This window comes from Ranitomeya imitator, chromosome 5, assembly GCF_032444005.1.
Source record: "Ranitomeya imitator isolate aRanImi1 chromosome 5, aRanImi1.pri, whole genome shotgun sequence".
Classification (NCBI taxonomy): domain Eukaryota; kingdom Metazoa; phylum Chordata; class Amphibia; order Anura; family Dendrobatidae; genus Ranitomeya; species Ranitomeya imitator.
In genome coordinates, this window is record NC_091286.1 from 8,314,341 (window position 1) to 8,330,314 (window position 15,974).

General features: G+C 52.4%; 1 protein-coding gene across 1 annotated transcript; it reads left to right on the forward strand.

The window, feature by feature from the left end:
- The first annotated feature begins 852 nt into the window (after positions 1-852).
- On the forward strand, positions 853-15,973 carry MRPS18A (mitochondrial ribosomal protein S18A). Its single transcript, XM_069768274.1, has 6 exons — positions 853-1,007; positions 7,895-7,926; positions 9,328-9,432; positions 14,112-14,235; positions 15,259-15,328; positions 15,777-15,973. Exons 1-6 carry the CDS (start codon positions 884-886, stop codon positions 15,919-15,921), a joined length of 600 nt encoding a protein of 199 aa, XP_069624375.1. The 5' UTR covers positions 853-883; the 3' UTR covers positions 15,922-15,973.
- Position 15,974: the final 1 nt, after the last annotated feature.

Here is a 15,974-nt window from a genome sequence, read left to right on the forward strand (position 1 = left end):
TCCCCCCGCACTTCAATCCTCTGCAGCACATCTCCCCCAGCACTTCTATCCTCTGCAGCACATCTCCCCCAGCACTTCTATCCTCTGCAGCACATCTCCCCCAGCACTTCTATCCTCTGCAGCACATCTCCCCCAGCACTTCTATCCTCTGCAGCACATCTCTCCTAGCACTTCTATCCTCTGCAGCACATCTCTCCTAGCACTTCAATCCTCTGCAGCACATCTCTCCTAGCACTTCTATCCTCTGCAGCACATCTCCCCCAGCACTTCTATCCTCTGCAGCACATCTCCCCCAGCACTTCTATCCTCTGCAGCACATCTCCCCCAGCACTTGTATCCTCTGCAGCACATCTCCCCCAGCACTTCTATCCTCTGCAGCACATCTCCCCCAGCACTTCTATCCTTTGCAGCACATCTCCCCCAGCACTTCTATCCTCTGCAGCACATCTCCCCCAGCACTTTTATCCTCTGCAGCACATCTCCCCCAGCACTTCTATCCTCTGCAGCACATCTCCCCCAGCACTTCTATCCTTTGCAGCACATCTCCCCCAGCACTTCTATCCTCTGCAGCACATCTCCCCCAGCACTTCTATCCTCTGCAGCACATCTCCCCCAGCACTTCTATCCTCTGCAGCACATCTCCCCCAGCACTCCTCTCCTCTTGCAGGACATTAGTACACATTGTCTACTTCTTCCTTTCCTGTCTGCCCCTTCATGTTGCGTCAGGACAGCAGACATTCTCCCCACAATCCGTCCGACAATCTGTTCTCTCCTGGGAGCATCGTCCTGCGCTGTTCCATGATGTCTCTGCCCACAACCAACATGGCAGCCGCTGCTCTGTCAAGTGACCGGAAGCGGAAGTCACTGCGGGGGGCGGAGAAACATGGCGGCTCCGTGTGCGCTCCTGTCCTCTATCTCCCGGCGGCTGCTCCGAGCACCGGGAATCCTGAGAGCCCCGCAATGGGGGACAGCGGCGCCGGGGGCGCAGAGGAGAGGACTGCGGGAGTGTGAGTGCGGGAGAGAGAGAGATAGAGGGAGTGTGAGTGCGGGAGAGAGAGAGATAGAGGGAGTGTGAGTGCGGGAGAGAGAGAGATAGAGGAAGTGAGAGTGCGGGGGAGAGAGAGAGGGAGTGCGGGAGAGAGAGAGAGGGAGTGTGAGTGCGGGAGAGAGAGAGATAGAGGGAGTGTGAGTGCGGGAGTGTGAGAGATAGAGGGAGTGTGAGTGCGGGAGAGAGAGAGATAGAGGGAGTGTGAGTGCGGGAGAGAGAGAGAGATAGAGGGAGTGTGAGTGCGGGAGAGAGAGAGATAGAGGGAGTGTGAGTGCGGGAGAGAGAGAGATAGAGGGAGTGTGAGTGCGGGAGAGAGAGAGATAGAGGGAGTGTGAGTGCGGGAGAGAGAGAGATAGAGGGAGTGTGAGTGCGGGAGAGAGAGAGATAGAGGGAGTGTGAGTGCGGGAGAGAGAGAGATAGAGGGAGTGTGAGTGCGGGAGAGAGAGAGATAGAGGGAGTGTGAGTGCGGGAGAGAGAGAGATAGAGGGAGTGTGAGTGCGGGAGAGAGAGAGATAGAGGGAGTGTGAGTGCGGGAGAGAGAGAGATAGAGGGAGTGTGAGTGCGGGAGAGAGAGAGATAGAGGGAGTGTGAGTGCGGGAGAGAGAGAGATAGAGGGAGTGTGAGTGCGGGAGAGAGAGAGATAGAGGGAGTGTGAGTGCGGGAGAGAGAGAGATAGAGGGAGTGTGAGTGCGGGAGAGAGAGAGATAGAGGGAGTGTGAGTGCGGGAGAGAGAGAGATAGAGGAAGTGAGAGTGCGGGGGAGAGGGAGTGCGGGAGAGAGAGAGAGGGAGTGTGAGTGCGGGAGAGAGAGAGATAGAGGGAGTGTGAGTGCGGGAGTGTGAGAGATAGAGGGAGTGTGAGTGCGGGAGAGAGAGAGATAGAGGGAGTGTGAGTGCGGGAGAGAGAGAGAGATAGAGGGAGTGTGAGTGCGGGAGAGAGAGAGATAGAGGGAGTGTGAGTGCGGGAGAGAGAGAGATAGAGGGAGTGTGAGTGCGGGAGAGAGAGAGATAGAGGGAGTGTGAGTGCGGGAGAGAGAGAGATAGAGGGAGTGTGAGTGCGGGAGAGAGAGAGATAGAGGGAGTGTGAGTGCGGGAGAGAGAGAGATAGAGGGAGTGTGAGTGCGGGAGAGAGAGAGATAGAGGGAGTGTGAGTGCGGGAGAGAGAGAGATAGAGGGAGTGTGAGTGCGGGAGAGAGAGAGATAGAGGGAGTGTGAGTGCGGGAGAGAGAGAGATAGAGGGAGTGTGAGTGCGGGAGAGAGAGAGATAGAGGGAGTGTGAGTGCGGGAGAGAGAGAGATAGAGGGAGTGTGAGTGCGGGAGAGAGAGAGATAGAGGGAGTGTGAGTGCGGGAGAGAGAGAGATAGAGGGAGTGTGAGTGCGGGAGAGAGAGAGATAGAGGGAGTGTGAGTGCGGGAGAGAGAGAGATAGAGGGAGTGTGAGTGCGGGAGAGAGAGAGATAGAGGGAGTGTGAGTGCGGGAGAGAGAGAGATAGAGGGAGTGTGAGTGCGGGAGAGAGAGAGATAGAGGGAGTGTGAGTGCGGGAGAGAGAGAGATAGAGGGAGTGTGAGTGCGGGAGAGAGAGAGATAGAGGGAGTGTGAGTGCGGGAGAGAGAGAGATAGAGGGAGTGTGAGTGCGGGAGAGAGAGAGATAGAGGGAGTGTGAGTGCGGGAGAGAGAGAGATAGAGGGAGTGTGAGTGCGGGAGAGAGAGAGATAGAGGGAGTGTGAGTGCGGGAGAGAGAGAGATAGAGGGAGTGTGAGTGCGGGAGAGAGAGAGATAGAGGGAGTGTGAGTGCGGGAGAGAGAGAGATAGAGGGAGTGTGAGTGCGGGAGAGAGAGAGATAGAGGGAGTGTGAGTGCGGGAGAGAGAGAGATAGAGGGAGTGTGAGTGCGGGAGAGAGAGAGATAGAGGGAGTGTGAGTGCGGGAGAGAGAGAGATAGAGGGAGTGTGAGTGCGGGAGAGAGAGAGATAGAGGGAGTGTGAGTGCGGGAGAGAGAGAGATAGAGGGAGTGTGAGTGCGGGAGAGAGAGAGATAGAGGGAGTGTGAGTGCGGGAGAGAGAGAGATAGAGGGAGTGTGAGTGCGGGAGAGAGAGAGATAGAGGGAGTGTGAGTGCGGGAGAGAGAGAGATAGAGGGAGTGTGAGTGCGGGAGAGAGAGAGATAGAGGGAGTGTGAGTGCGGGAGAGAGAGAGATAGAGGGAGTGTGAGTGCGGGAGAGAGAGAGATAGAGGGAGTGTGAGTGCGGGAGAGAGAGAGATAGAGGGAGTGTGAGTGCGGGAGAGAGAGAGATAGAGGGAGTGTGAGTGCGGGAGAGAGAGAGATAGAGGGAGTGTGAGTGCGGGAGAGAGAGAGATAGAGGGAGTGTGAGTGCGGGAGAGAGAGAGATAGAGGGAGTGTGAGTGCGGGAGAGAGAGAGATAGAGGGAGTGTGAGTGCGGGAGAGAGAGAGATAGAGGGAGTGTGAGTGCGGGAGAGAGAGAGATAGAGGGAGTGTGAGTGCGGGAGAGAGAGAGATAGAGGGAGTGTGAGTGCGGGAGAGAGAGAGATAGAGGGAGTGTGAGTGCGGGAGAGAGAGAGATAGAGGGAGTGTGAGTGCGGGAGAGAGAGAGATAGAGGGAGTGTGAGTGCGGGAGAGAGAGAGATAGAGGGAGTGTGAGTGCGGGAGAGAGAGAGATAGAGGGAGTGTGAGTGCGGGAGAGAGAGAGATAGAGGGAGTGTGAGTGCGGGAGAGAGAGAGATAGAGGGAGTGTGAGTGCGGGAGAGAGAGAGATAGAGGGAGTGTGAGTGCGGGAGAGAGAGAGATAGAGGGAGTGTGAGTGCGGGAGAGAGAGAGATAGAGGGAGTGTGAGTGCGGGAGAGAGAGAGATAGAGGGAGTGTGAGTGCGGGAGAGAGAGAGATAGAGGGAGTGTGAGTGCGGGAGAGAGAGAGATAGAGGGAGTGTGAGTGCGGGAGAGAGAGAGATAGAGGGAGTGTGAGTGCGGGAGAGAGAGAGATAGAGGGAGTGTGAGTGCGGGAGAGAGAGAGATAGAGGGAGTGTGAGTGCGGGAGAGAGAGAGATAGAGGGAGTGTGAGTGCGGGAGAGAGAGAGATAGAGGGAGTGTGAGTGCGGGAGAGAGAGAGATAGAGGGAGTGTGAGTGCGGGAGAGAGAGAGATAGAGGGAGTGTGAGTGCGGGAGAGAGAGAGATAGAGGGAGTGTGAGTGCGGGAGAGAGAGAGATAGAGGGAGTGTGAGTGCGGGAGAGAGAGAGATAGAGGGAGTGTGAGTGCGGGAGAGAGAGAGATAGAGGGAGTGTGAGTGCGGGAGAGAGAGAGATAGAGGGAGTGTGAGTGCGGAGAGAGAGAGAGATAGAGGGAGTGTGAGTGCGGGAGAGAGAGAGATAGAGGGAGTGTGAGTGCGGGAGAGAGAGAGATAGAGGGAGTGTGAGTGCGGGAGAGAGAGAGATAGAGGGAGTGTGAGTGCGGGAGAGAGAGAGATAGAGGGAGTGTGAGTGCGGGAGAGAGAGAGATAGAGGGAGTGTGAGTGCGGGAGAGAGAGAGATAGAGGGAGTGTGAGTGCGGGAGAGAGAGAGATAGAGGGAGTGTGAGTGCGGGAGAGAGAGAGATAGAGGGAGTGTGAGTGCGGGAGAGAGAGAGATAGAGGGAGTGTGAGTGCGGGAGAGAGAGAGATAGAGGGAGTGTGAGTGCGGGAGAGAGAGAGATAGAGGGAGTGTGAGTGCGGGAGAGAGAGAGATAGAGGGAGTGTGAGTGCGGGAGAGAGAGAGATAGAGGGAGTGTGAGTGCGGGAGAGAGAGAGATAGAGGGAGTGTGAGTGCGGGAGAGAGAGAGATAGAGGGAGTGTGAGTGCGGGAGAGAGAGAGATAGAGGGAGTGTGAGTGCGGGAGAGAGAGAGATAGAGGGAGTGTGAGTGCGGGAGAGAGAGAGATAGAGGGAGTGTGAGTGCGGGAGAGAGAGAGATAGAGGGAGTGTGAGTGCGGGAGAGAGAGAGATAGAGGGAGTGTGAGTGCGGGAGAGAGAGAGATAGAGGGAGTGTGAGTGCGGGAGAGAGAGAGATAGAGGGAGTGTGAGTGCGGGAGAGAGAGAGATAGAGGGAGTGTGAGTGCGGGAGAGAGAGAGATAGAGGGAGTGTGAGTGCGGGAGAGAGAGAGATAGAGGGAGTGTGAGTGCGGGAGAGAGAGAGATAGAGGGAGTGTGAGTGCGGGAGAGAGAGAGATAGAGGGAGTGTGAGTGCGGGAGAGAGAGAGATAGAGGGAGTGTGAGTGCGGGAGAGAGAGAGATAGAGGGAGTGTGAGTGCGGGAGAGAGAGAGATAGAGGGAGTGTGAGTGCGGGAGAGAGAGAGATAGAGGGAGTGTGAGTGCGGGAGAGAGAGAGATAGAGGGAGTGTGAGTGCGGGAGAGAGAGAGATAGAGGGAGTGTGAGTGCGGGAGAGAGAGAGATAGAGGGAGTGTGAGTGCGGGAGAGAGAGAGATAGAGGGAGTGTGAGTGCGGGAGAGAGAGAGATAGAGGGAGTGTGAGTGCGGGAGAGAGAGAGATAGAGGGAGTGTGAGTGCGGGAGAGAGAGAGATAGAGGGAGTGTGAGTGCGGGAGAGAGAGAGATAGAGGGAGTGTGAGTGCGGGAGAGAGAGAGATAGAGGGAGTGTGAGTGCGGGAGAGAGAGAGATAGAGGGAGTGTGAGTGCGGGAGAGAGAGAGATAGAGGGAGTGTGAGTGCGGGAGAGAGAGAGATAGAGGGAGTGTGAGTGCGGGAGAGAGAGAGATAGAGGGAGTGTGAGTGCGGGAGAGAGAGAGATAGAGGGAGTGTGAGTGCGGGAGAGAGAGAGATAGAGGGAGTGTGAGTGCGGGAGAGAGAGAGATAGAGGGAGTGTGAGTGCGGGAGAGAGAGAGATAGAGGGAGTGTGAGTGCGGGAGAGAGAGAGATAGAGGGAGTGTGAGTGCGGGAGAGAGAGAGATAGAGGGAGTGTGAGTGCGGGAGAGAGAGAGATAGAGGGAGTGTGAGTGCGGGAGAGAGAGAGATAGAGGGAGTGTGAGTGCGGGAGAGAGAGAGATAGAGGGAGTGTGAGTGCGGGAGAGAGAGAGATAGAGGGAGTGTGAGTGCGGGAGAGAGAGAGATAGAGGGAGTGTGAGTGCGGGAGAGAGAGAGATAGAGGGAGTGTGAGTGCGGGAGAGAGAGAGATAGAGGGAGTGTGAGTGCGGGAGAGAGAGAGATAGAGGGAGTGTGAGTGCGGGAGAGAGAGAGATAGAGGGAGTGTGAGTGCGGGAGAGAGAGAGATAGAGGGAGTGTGAGTGCGGGAGAGAGAGAGATAGAGGGAGTGTGAGTGCGGGAGAGAGAGATAGAGGGAGTGTGAGTGCGGGAGTGAGAGAGATAGAGGGAGTGTGAGTGCGGGAGTGTGAGTGCGAGAGAGAGAGAGGGAGTGTGAGTGCGGGAGTGTGAGTGCGAGAGAGAGAGAGGGAGTGTGAGTGCGGGAGTGGGAGTGTGAGTGCGGGAGAGGGAGTGTGAGTGCGGGGGAGAGAGTGCGGGAGTGTGAGTGCGGGAGAGGGAGTGAGTGCGGGGGAGAGAGTGCGGGAGAGAGAGTTCGGGAGTGTGAGTGCGGGGGAGAGAGAGATAGAGGGAGTGTGAGTGCGGGGGAGAGAGACTGCGGGAGTGTGAGTGCGGGGGAGAGTGAGCGGGGGAGAGAGAGTGCGGGAGAGAGAGACTGCGGGAGTGTGAGTGCGGGAGAGAGAGAGTGCGGGAGTGTGAGTGCGGGAGATAGAGAGTGCGGGAGTGTGAGTGCGGGAGAGAGAGATAGAGGGAGTGTGAGTGCGGGAGAGAGAGAGACTGCGGGAGAGAGAGAGTGCGGGAGAGAGAGAGTGCGGGAGAGAGAGAGTGCGGGAGAGAGAGAGTGCGGGAGAGAGAGAGTGCGGGAGTGTGAGTGCGGGGGAGAGAGAGTGCGGGAGTGTGAGTGCGGGAGAGAGAGAGACTGCGGGAGTGTGAGTGCGGGAGAGACTGCGGGAGAGAGAGACTGCGGGAGTGTGAGTGCGGGGAGACAGGGAGTGTGAGTGCGCGGGAGTGTGAGTGCGGGAGAGAGAGAGTGCGGGAGTGTGAGTGCGGGAGAGAGAGAGATAGAGGGAGTGTGAGTGCGGGAGAGAGAGACTGCGGGAGTGTGAGTGCGGGGAGACAGGGAGAGTGCGGGAGTGAGTGCGGGGGAGAGAGATAGAGGGAGTGTGAGTGTAGGGAGACTGCGGGAGTGTGAGTGCGGGAGAGAGAGAGATAGAGGGAGTGTGAGTGCGGGGGAGGGAGTGCGGAGAGGACTGCAGTTGTGTGAGTGCGGGAGATAGATAGAGGGAGTGTGAGTGTGGGACAGAGAGAGTGAAGAGGGAGTGTGAGTGCGGAGAGGACTGCGGGAGTGTGAGTGCGGGAGAGAGGGAGGGAGTGCAGAGAAGACTGCGGGAGTGTGAGTGCGGAGAGGACTGCGGGACACAGATAGTGTGAGTGCGGGGGACAGAGCGGAGAGGACGGCGGGACACTGTGTGAGTGCGGAGTGTGGGGGACAGAGAGTGGAGAGGACGGCGGGACACTGTGTGAGTGCGGGGACAGAGTGCGGAGAGGACGGCGGGACACAGTGTGAGTGCGGGGAGAGAGTGCGGAGTGTGGGGGACAGAGAGCGGAGAGGACGGCGGGACACTGTGTGAGTGCGGAGTGTGGGGGACAGAGAGCGGAGAGGACGGCGGGACACTGTGTGAGTGCGGGGACAGAGTGCGGAGAGGACGGCGGGACACAGTGGGGGCGGGCTCTCCTCGTCACATGGTACCGTGGCCGGATGGTGCTGTGATGATTACTGCTCCCCGGTGACTCTTGTGTCTTTTCTCCGCAGTGATTGAGGTGAAGGTCGGGAAGGTGACGACGGTGAGTCCTGGTCACGTGAGCGGCGCCGGCAGAGCAGCGAGCACATACTGCAGTCACAGCCGGACTACAGCTTCGCCTGTGACCAGAGCGGCGACTGCAGCTTCGGCTGTGACCAGAGCGGCGACTGCAGCTTCGGCTGTGACCAGAGCGGCGACTGCAGCTTCGGCTGTGACCAGAGCGGCGACTGCAGCTTCGGCTGTGACCAGAGCGGCGACTGCAGCTTCGGCTGTGACCAGAGCGGCGACTGCAGCTTCGGCTGTGACCAGAGCGGCGACTGCAGCTTCGGCTGTGACCAGAGCGGCGACTGCAGCTTCGGCTGTGACCAGAGCGGCGACTGCAGCTTCGGCTGTGACCAGAGCGGCGACTGCAGCTTCGGCTGTGACCAGAGCGGCGACTGCAGCTTCGGCTGTGACCAGAGCGGCGACTGCAGCTTCGGCTGTGACCAGAGCGGCGACTGCAGCTTCGGCTGTGACCAGAGCGGCGACAGCAGCTGATGCTGGGGAGGAGTGAATGTGCTCGCATGAGGTGTTATCTCATATTTCAACCAATGCTGAAGACGCTCTGTGCGCACGAGCATGCTGAGATAACACCATTTACTCCATGGCACGTTACATGTGAGGAGGGGGCACATAATAATAAGTACAGTAATAATGAGCGGTACCGGAGGCGAGGGCACAGATGTATGGAGGACACAGGTTGTGGATGGCTTTGTACGTCATGGTTAGGGTTGTGACCTGGACTCTCTGGGTAATGAGGAGCCAGTGAAGGGATTGACAGAGGGGAGAGGCCGGGGAATAGCGGGGGGACAGGTGGATTAGTCGGGCAGCAGAGTTTAGAATAGATTGGAGGGGTGCGAGAGTGTTAGAGGGGAGGCCACAGAGCAGGAGGTTACAGTAGTCGAGGCGGGAGATGATGAGGGCATGGACTAGGGTTTTTGCAGATTCTTGGTTGAGGAATGAACGGATCCGGGAAACATTTTTGAGTTGCAGTCGGCAGGAAGTGGAAAGGGCTTGGATACCCCGAGACAGCGAGCTTGTGGGACCGGGGAGAGTGGGCAGCCGTTTACTGTAATGGATAGGTCCGTTGGGGGGGTCGCGTGAGATGGGGAAAGACGATGAATTCTGTTTTGTCCATGTTAAGTTTTAGAAATCTAGTGGAGAAGAAGGATGATGACATCACAGCGTCGGTGCAGAAGTATCCGGAGCTTGGGGTTTGTTACAATGTTTCTCCGCAGCTTCACAGATACATTGTAGCCGCAGTCAGGGAGCTCCGTATACTCTAGTGCAAAGTAACAAAACTGCAGCTGTGAGACCCGACCATGTCACGCATGTAAGAGAATGTTCACATCTAATGTCTGCACAATTCATAGCAAGAGCTGAAATCAAACTACGTCTCCTGCAGGTGGAAGGACGAATCCTGGAAGAGAAGCCGAGCGCCGTCCCCCCGAACCCCGAGGGGAGGTGTCCGATCTGCAGGTGGAACCTGAAACACAAGTACGACTACATGGTGAGACTGAGCGCTGTCTGCAGAATAGTGAGCGCAGCTCTGGGGTATAATACAGGATCAGTAATGTATGTACACAGTGACTGCACCAGCAGAATAGTGAGCGCAGCTCTGGAGTATAATACAGGAGGTAACTCAGGATCAGTAATGTATGTACACAGTGACTGCACCAGCAGAATAGTGAGTGCAGCTCTGGAGTATAATACAGGAGGTAACTCAGGATCAGTAATGTATGTACACAGTGACTGCACCAGCAGAATAGTGAGTGCAGCTCTGGAGTATAATACAGGATGTAACTCAGGATCAGTAATGTATTGTATGTACACAGTGACTGCACCAGCAGAATAGTGAGTGCAGCTCTGGAGTATAATACAGGATCTAACTCAGGATCAGTAATGTATTGTATGTACACAGTGACTGCACCAGCAGAATAGTGAGTGCAGCTCTGGAGTATAATACAGGATGTAACTCAGGATCAGTAATGTAATGTATGTACACAGTGACTGCACCAGCAGAATAGTGAGCGCAGCTCTGGAGTATAATACAGGAGGTAACTCAGGATCAGTAATGTATGTACACAGTGACTGCACCAGCAGAATAGTGAGTGCAGCTCTGGAGTATAATACAGAAGGTAACTCAGGATCAGTAATGTATGTACACAGTGACTGCACCAGCAGAATAGTGAGTGCAGCTCTGGAGTATAATACAGGATCTAACTCAGGATCAGTAATGTATTGTATGTACACAGTGACTGCACCAGCAGAATAGTGAGTGCAGCTCTGGAGTATAATACAGGATGTAACTCAGGATCAGTAATGTAATGTATGTACACAGTGACTGCACCAGCAGAATAGTGAGTGCAGCTCTGGAGTATAATACAGGAGGTAACCCAGGATCAGTAATGTAATGTATGTATACAGTGACTGCACCAGCAGAATAGTGAGTGCAGCTCTGGAGTATAATACAGGATGTAACTCAGGATCAGTAATGTAATGTACGTACACAGTGACTGCACCAGCAGAATAGTGAGTGCAGCTCTGGAGTATAATACAGGATGTAACTCAGGATCAGTAATGTAATGTATGTATACAGTGACTGCACCAGCAGAATAGTGAGTGCAGCTTTGGAGTATAATACAGGATGTAACTCAGGATCAGTAATGTAATGTACGTACACAGTGACTGCACCAGCAGAATAGTGAGTGCAGCTCTGGGGTATAATACAGGATGTAACTCAGGATCAGTAATGTAATGTATGTATACAGTGACTGCACCAGCAGAATAGTGAGTGCAGCTCTGGAGTATAATACAGGATGTAACTCAGGATCAGTAATGTAATGTATGTACACAGTGACTGCACCAGCAGAATAGTGAGTGCAGCTCTGGAGTATAATACAGGATGTAACTCAGGAACAGTAATGTATGTACACAGTGACTGCACCAGCAGAATAGTGAGTGCAGCTCTGGTGTATAATACAGGAGGTAACTCAGGATCAGTAATGTATGCACACAGTGACTGCACCAGCAGAATAGTGAGTGCAGCTCTGGGGTATAATACATGATGTAACTCAGGTTCAGTAATGTAATGTATGTACACAGTGACTGCACCAGCAGAATAGTGAGTGCAGCTCTGGGGTATAATACAGGATGTAACTCAGGATCAGTAATGTAATGTATGTACACAGTGACTGCACCAGCAGAATAGTGAGTGCAGCTCTGGGGTATAATACAGGATGTAACTCAGGATCAGTAATGTAATGTATGTACACAGTGACTGCACCAGCAGAATAGTGAGTGCAGCTCTGGAGTATGATACAGGATATAACTCAGGATCAGTAATGTAATGTATGTACACAGTGACTGCACCAGCAGAATAGTGAGTGCAGCTCTGGAGTATAATACAGGATGTAACTCAGGATCAGTAATGTGATGTACGTACACAGTGACTGCACCAGCAGAATAGTGAGTGCAGCTCTGGGGTATAATACATGATGTAACTCAGGATCAGTAATGTAATGTATGTACACAGTGACTGCACCAGCAGAATAGTGAGTGCAGCTCTGGAGTATAATACAGGATGTAACTCAGGATCAGTAATGTGATGTACGTACACAGTGACTGCACCAGCAGAATAGTGAGTGCAGCTCTGGGGTATAATACATGATGTAACTCAGGATCAGTAATGTAATGTATGTACACAGTGACTGCACCAGCAGAATAGTGAGTGCAGCTCTGGAGTATAATACAGGAGGTAACCCAGGATCAGTAATGTAATGTATGTATACAGTGACTGCACCAGCAGAATAGTGAGTGCAGCTCTGGAGTATAATACAGGATGTAACTCAGGATCAGTAATGTAATGTACGTACACAGTGACTGCACCAGCAGAATAGTGAGTGCAGCTCTGGAGTATAATACAGGATGTAACTCAGGATCAGTAATGTAATGTATGTATACAGTGACTGCACCAGCAGAATAGTGAGTGCAGCTTTGGAGTATAATACAGGATGTAACTCAGGATCAGTAATGTAATGTACGTACACAGTGACTGCACCAGCAGAATAGTGAGTGCAGCTCTGGGGTATAATACAGGATGTAACTCAGGATCAGTAATGTAATGTATGTATACAGTGACTGCACCAGCAGAATAGTGAGTGCAGCTCTGGAGTATAATACAGGATGTAACTCAGGATCAGTAATGTAATGTATGTACACAGTGACTGCACCAGCAGAATAGTGAGTGCAGCTCTGGAGTATAATACAGGATGTAACTCAGGAACAGTAATGTATGTACACAGTGACTGCACCAGCAGAATAGTGAGTGCAGCTCTGGTGTATAATACAGGAGGTAACTCAGGATCAGTAATGTATGCACACAGTGACTGCACCAGCAGAATAGTGAGTGCAGCTCTGGGGTATAATACATGATGTAACTCAGGTTCAGTAATGTAATGTATGTACACAGTGACTGCACCAGCAGAATAGTGAGTGCAGCTCTGGGGTATAATACAGGATGTAACTCAGGATCAGTAATGTAATGTATGTACACAGTGACTGCACCAGCAGAATAGTGAGTGCAGCTCTGGGGTATAATACAGGATGTAACTCAGGATCAGTAATGTAATGTATGTACACAGTGACTGCACCAGCAGAATAGTGAGTGCAGCTCTGGAGTATGATACAGGATATAACTCAGGATCAGTAATGTAATGTATGTACACAGTGACTGCACCAGCAGAATAGTGAGTGCAGCTCTGGAGTATAATACAGGATGTAACTCAGGATCAGTAATGTGATGTACGTACACAGTGACTGCACCAGCAGAATAGTGAGTGCAGCTCTGGGGTATAATACATGATGTAACTCAGGATCAGTAATGTAATGTATGTACACAGTGACTGCACCAGCAGAATAGTGAGCGCAGCTCTGGGGTATAATACAGGAGGTAACTCAGGATCAGTAATGTAATGTATGTACACAGTGACTTCACCAGCAGAATAGTGAGTGCAGCTCTGGAGTATAATACAGGAGGTAACTCCGGATCAGTAATGTATGTACACAGTGACTGCACCAGCAGAATGAGTGCAGCTCTGGAGTATAATACAGGAGGTAACTCAGGATCAGTAATGTATGTACACAGTGACTGCACCAGCAGAATAGTGAGTGCAGCTCTGGAGTATAATACAGGATGTAACTCAGGATCAGTAATGTGATGTACGTACACAGTGACTGCACCAGCAGAATAGTGAGTGCAGCTCTGGGGTATAATACATGATGTAACTCAGGATCAGTAATGTAATGTATGTACACAGTGACGGCACCAGCAGAATAGTGAGTGCAGCTCTGGGGTATAATACAGGATGTAACTCAGGATCAGTAATGTAATGTATGTATACAGTGACTGCACCAGCAGAATAGTGAGTGCAGCTCTGGAGGATAATACAGGATGTAACTCAGGATCAGTAATGTAATGTATGTATACAGTGACTGCACCAGCAGAATAGTGAGTGCAGCTCTGGAGTATAATACAGGATGTAACTCAGGATCAGTAATGTGATGTACGTACACAGTGACTGCACCAGCAGAATAGTGAGTGCAGCTCTGGAGTATAATACAGGATGTAACTCAGGAACAGTAATGTATGTACACAGTGACTGCACCAGCAGAATAGTGAGTGCAGCTCTGGAGTATAATACAGGATGTAACTCAGGAACAGTAATGTATGTACACAGTGACTGCACCAGCAGAATAGTGAGTGCAGCTCTGGAGTATAATACAGGATGTAACTCAGGATCAGTAATGTAATGTATGTACACAGTGACTGCACCAGCAGAATAGTGAGTGCAGCTCTGGGGTATAATACAGGATGTAACTCAGGATCAGTAATGTAATGTATGCACACAGTGACTGCACCAGCAGAATAGTGAGTGCAGCTCTGGATTATAATACAGGATGTAACTCAGGATCAGTAATGTAATGTATGTACACAGTGACTGCACCAGCAGAATAGTGAGTGCAGCTCTGGAGTATAATACAGGATGTAACTCAGGATCAGTAATGTACTGTATGTACACAGTGACTGCACCAGCAGAATAGTGAGTGCAGCTCTGGAGTATAATACAGGATGTGACTTTTTCTCTGGTCTGTGCTGTCAGGTGATGGTTATATGATCTGTCTCTGCAGGATGTCCTCGTTCTCAGTCAGTTCATTCGCTCAGACGGGGGTATGTTGTCTCGCAAGGTGACCGGACTTTGCACTGAGGAGCACAAGAAGGTGGAGGCCTGTGTGAAAATGGCGCACAGAGCAGGTGAGGGGGGACCGGCGCTTTGTTTCTGCTTTTTTTTCTTTCTCTCGGATCCCGTCCTCTTGTGATATTTACAGCTAAATAACATAAAATATGCAGATATAAATCTAGAATGGGGAATTTGGGGTCCCGGACCACCAATAATTTGCACCATATGGAACCGTATTCCATACTGTACAAATGTCCAAAGACTTAGTAAGATCAGCCATCTCCATATACAACAAAGCCTAACTAGAAATCTGGAGAATGCCTAAACTGGCCAATTCATGTGTGGCCAGCCGCCATGACAAGGCGATTGTCGCTGCTGGGAACCTTCCTGTGTAAATCCTCTCCTGGGCTGGAGCCTGCATTTATATGGGAAGGTAATTGACGGTGGATGATGGGTGCAGTGCTCCGTGAGCGAGCCAATGTATATAGATAGTTAAAGACTGACCGGACACGCAAGCATAAATCAGGTGTGAACAGGTGCTTACTAAGCGAGAAAATCTGGAAAATGGAGAACACTTGGCACATCAGTTGTCCATGAGTCCCATTAGGCCGGTTCCCGGCAGAGAGAATCGCTCTATCGCGGCTGCCGGGCACACAGGAATTGGCCAATTTATGCGGCAAGTATTCTCCATTTTTCCAGAGCAGTAATGCAGGTCGTACTTCATATATTTCATGTTTGCATGTTATAGCGCTGCAGAGCTACTTTGTCATTTCTGTCCATGCTATCACCGTTTCTGCTTGCTGTCAGTGAATGACATCGTTTTCATCCAGAGGCGGAGGATATTATTCCCGCTCGCTCCACTATATATATATATAGATGTGTCATTTCTACACCGATACACTGTAACAAGGCTTCAGCTGTGTGAGGATTATCATAGTGGCTCTCTGCAGAGTTTGGTGTCGTTGTCTGGTGATTATCTCTTCAATCTGCCATGTTGGGCTGAAGACCCTGGGACGGGAGGCCTTGATGAAATCACCATTTTAAGATAATCGATCTTTTAAATGAGTGTAAACTTTCTCCTCCTCGTCTGTCGGCAGGACTTCTCCCGAACCACCGGCCCAAACTGCCCGAAGGAAAGACGCCCAGAGCCCGGTTCCAGCTGAACAGGTGACGATTAGAGCTCGTGGTCACACCCGGGGGGACAGCACAGTCACATGGGGGTGGGCAGAGCTCGCAGCCATGTCTATGGGGGGGACAGGTCTATGGGGTCATGCAAAGGGTTTAGGGGACCCGAGTCGCACCCACTCCGAGGGGCAGGGGGCATGGATAGGGACAAAGGTCACGCCCAGGGGAAGAGGAGAGAGCGAACGGTCGGAGTGATGAATGGACGAACCGTCCCTCTCAGGGGTGACGTTGGGGAACTATCGGGGGTCTTATACACGACCCTATTGAATCGCTCGCCTTTCCTCTGCGCTCAGCAGTGTTGTGATGGGTGATATTATTTCTGCTCCTCTGTTACATACACACAGATGTGGAAACATTCAGTCTATTGTCCCCTGTTATCAGCCCTTCCGTACTCTGGATGATGGTCTTGTTTTCCATCTCTCCCCCTCAGGTACCTCACGTACCTCTCTGTGTCCACCGCTAAACCCATCCTGAGGAAAGGCCTGAAGTGGTGTAAGGTGAAAATGCCGGTCGGGGACCCCATAATGAAGGACAACATCCGCTACAGCCGTAAGCCGCTGGTCTACAGGCAGTGAGCGCCGCTGATCACGTGACTGTAATAGATGAATAAATGTGTTCTCCACACTCT

Excerpts from the sequence above, each read along its gene's own strand:
- MRPS18A (XM_069768274.1), top strand. The coding sequence starts at position 884 with ATGGCGGCTCCGTGTGCGCTCCTGTCCTCTATCTCCCGGCGGCTGCTC. Across the intron at positions 7,927-9,327 it reads AGGTCGGGAAGGTGACGACG|GTGGAAGGACGAATCCTGGA; the intron begins GTGAGTCCTGGT and ends CGTCTCCTGCAG. Across the intron at positions 14,236-15,258 it reads GAAAATGGCGCACAGAGCAG|GACTTCTCCCGAACCACCGG; the intron begins GTGAGGGGGGAC and ends GTCTGTCGGCAG.